Source organism: Charadrius vociferus, unplaced genomic scaffold, assembly GCF_000708025.1.
Source record: "Charadrius vociferus isolate BGI_N301 unplaced genomic scaffold, ASM70802v2 scaffold1442, whole genome shotgun sequence".
NCBI lineage: Eukaryota > Metazoa > Chordata > Aves > Charadriiformes > Charadriidae > Charadrius > Charadrius vociferus.
Window position 1 is genome coordinate 73,764 of NW_009647344.1, and position 2,494 is coordinate 76,257.

General features: G+C 47.2%; 1 protein-coding gene across 1 annotated transcript in view; it reads right to left on the minus strand.

Annotated features, from left to right (window-relative positions):
* The window catches only part of RASSF2 (Ras association (RalGDS/AF-6) domain family member 2), a 9,066-nt gene extending 7,688 nt beyond the window's left edge, over positions 1-1,378 (minus strand). Inside the window, exon 1 of the mRNA XM_009880102.1 lies at positions 1,320-1,378. Within this exon, the coding sequence (XP_009878404.1) occupies positions 1,320-1,378 (59 nt within the window). The remainder of the gene's footprint in view (positions 1-1,319) is intronic.
* Positions 1,379-2,494: the final 1,116 nt, after the last annotated feature.

The window sequence follows — 2,494 nt, forward strand, 5'->3', positions numbered from 1 at the left end:
CTGGAGCCATCCCAAACCCGCCTGGACGCCGTCCTGTGCCACTGCTGGAGGTGCCCCTGCTCTGGCGGGGGGTGGGATGGGGGAGCTCCAGAGGGACCTTCCCACCCCCACCACTCTGGGATTCTGTGATTCTGAATTAGGGTATTTGCTGCCTCTAGACCTCCCTTGTTGAGGATATCTGCTGCGGGTTCAACCAGAGGTTGCCCTTTGCCACCACGAGTAGGGGGGACAAGCTCCTCCACAACTGTGCCCTCCATAAACCTTGCCAAAAGACGTAAGAAAACTCGTCAGACCTTGGCAAAGTCGGTCACAAGGCTGAAAAACATGGGAATTTTCAGAGCGCCCAAGCCCTTGGGTCATGCTGGAGTCACAAGTTATCACAGGCAAGTTTATCATGTTGGCTCGGCACTCTGGACCCTGACCTCCAGCTCAAATTTAAAAGTCTGGGCTCTGCTACAGTTGCAAATGAAAAATAATAAAAATAAAAATAAAAATAAAAAAATAGAAATAAAAATAAAAATAGAAATAGAAATAAAAATAAAAATAAAAATAAAAATAAAAATAAAAATAAAAATAAAAATAAAAATAAAAATAAAAATAAAAATAAAAATAAACTGTCATTAACTGAGCTGGCTGATGGAGTGTAAGGATGCTGGGCGCCATCAGACTAGTGTAAAAAAGCACAAATCGCGGGGATTTGGGGTTACGCAAAAGAAAAAAGGGGGGCAAAAATATCACGGATATGCTTTATCTCCTCCAAAATCTTCCTGGAAACTTAGGAATCATTTCCCTTCTTTACCAAAGCATGAAAGACCAATTATTAACTGAGCTGGCTGATGGAGTGTAAGGATGCTGGGCGCCATCAGACTAGTGTAAAAAAGCACAAATCGCGGGGATTTGGGGTTACGCAAAAGAAAAAAGGGGGGCAAAAATATCACGGATATGCTTTATCTCCTCCAAAATCTTCCTGGAAACTTAGGAATCATTTCCCTTCTTTACCAAAGCATGAAAGACCAATTACTAATCGGGACCTTTTTCAGCAAAATCTCTTTCTTGAAAGTTTATAGAGCATTTGGCCACACGCTCCTAAGAAAAAAAATTCAAAATCCCATCAACGAGGCTTTTTCTTTTGAAGGAAATTGCCGTTTCTTGCCCCAGAATGGCTTTTTCTTGCCAAATCCAACCGCATCGAGTTAAAACCCAGAGTCGTTCCCCTCCTCCCAGCTCGAAGGCGAAAATCCCCCGGGAATATTGCAAACAACTCCCCGGCCACCAGCACTGACCGTATTTCTGTGTTACTGCCCTGCATAGCATCTTACTTGGAGATGTATTTGTCTTTGCCGCAGGGGACCGGGTACTCGCAGCCGCCGTAATCCATCCTCCCGCTCGTCTTTCATGGGAGCTGAACTGCAAAGAGGGAGGAGAGAAAAGCATCAGCGTGAACCGCCCCGTTACCCCATCCCTGATACCCACCCCTGGATAACGGGGAGGGGGGGGAAAAAAGCAACTGGCTTGGATTTTGGAAGAGCTCTTGGGAAAAAGGCTCCAGGGGATGCAGTTGAGGCGGCTCCTCCGGGAAAACCCGATGGGGAGGGAGGGAAAAATCAGATAAGGGGAGAAGTGGTGTAAACTCACTGAAAATTTAATAGTGGCAGAGATACGCTTACGCTAACATTTGCATTTCGAGCATCCACGGACCGCTCCGGCGATGCTACGCCCGGAGGCGGAAGGGTTATAAACAGGATTTGCTCCTTTTCTCCTTTTATTTTACCAGGGTTTTGCTAGGAAGCTCCAGGTCTGGATCCAGCTTGACGCTTCCCGAAACCAGGCAGCGGGCACAGGGCCTGAGTTTTGCAAGCAGCGAGAGACGCTGGGCTGGTTCCTTTATCTTTTTCTTTCTTTTTATGATGCCGGTTCAATTTTTGTGTGTTCCCTCCAGCGCCAAAACATCTCGGTCGCTTTCGTGCAAAGACTTGGCAAGTCCCCCCAAAATCCCACCCTGGCTTAAAGCGGGAGAGTGATTTTTGGATGCTACGAAAGGGAATTAAAATGAGATTTAGGGTGAAGCCCCCAGGGTCACTTGCAGGCTCGGAGCACTTTGGAAATCAGATGTTGAAGGGCAACATCGGGGCAGTTTTAAGCAATGAGAAAAGGCTTCTCGGGCCACATTTTTCCTTGGGTGTTTGTACAAACCCTCCTACAGACCAGCTTTCATTTTCCCAGGGTCTCCCCCCTCCCTTCCCTTGTCCAGAAAGAGAAACCGAGGCGAGAAAAGATCCACAAACTGCTCTTTTCTCCCACCTCCTGCATCGCTGTGTGCTTCCTCCCAATCCCCTGGGAAACAAACCCATTTTCCTGCGAAAAAAAAACCAAACCAAACCCTGCAACTATCCCCCCCCAGGCGGAAAAATGACACAACCGAGGCCATGCAGTAAAACCTGTGTTGGAGAATGGACCTGCCCTTAAAAATTCACCCCAGCGGCAATTCCCGCTT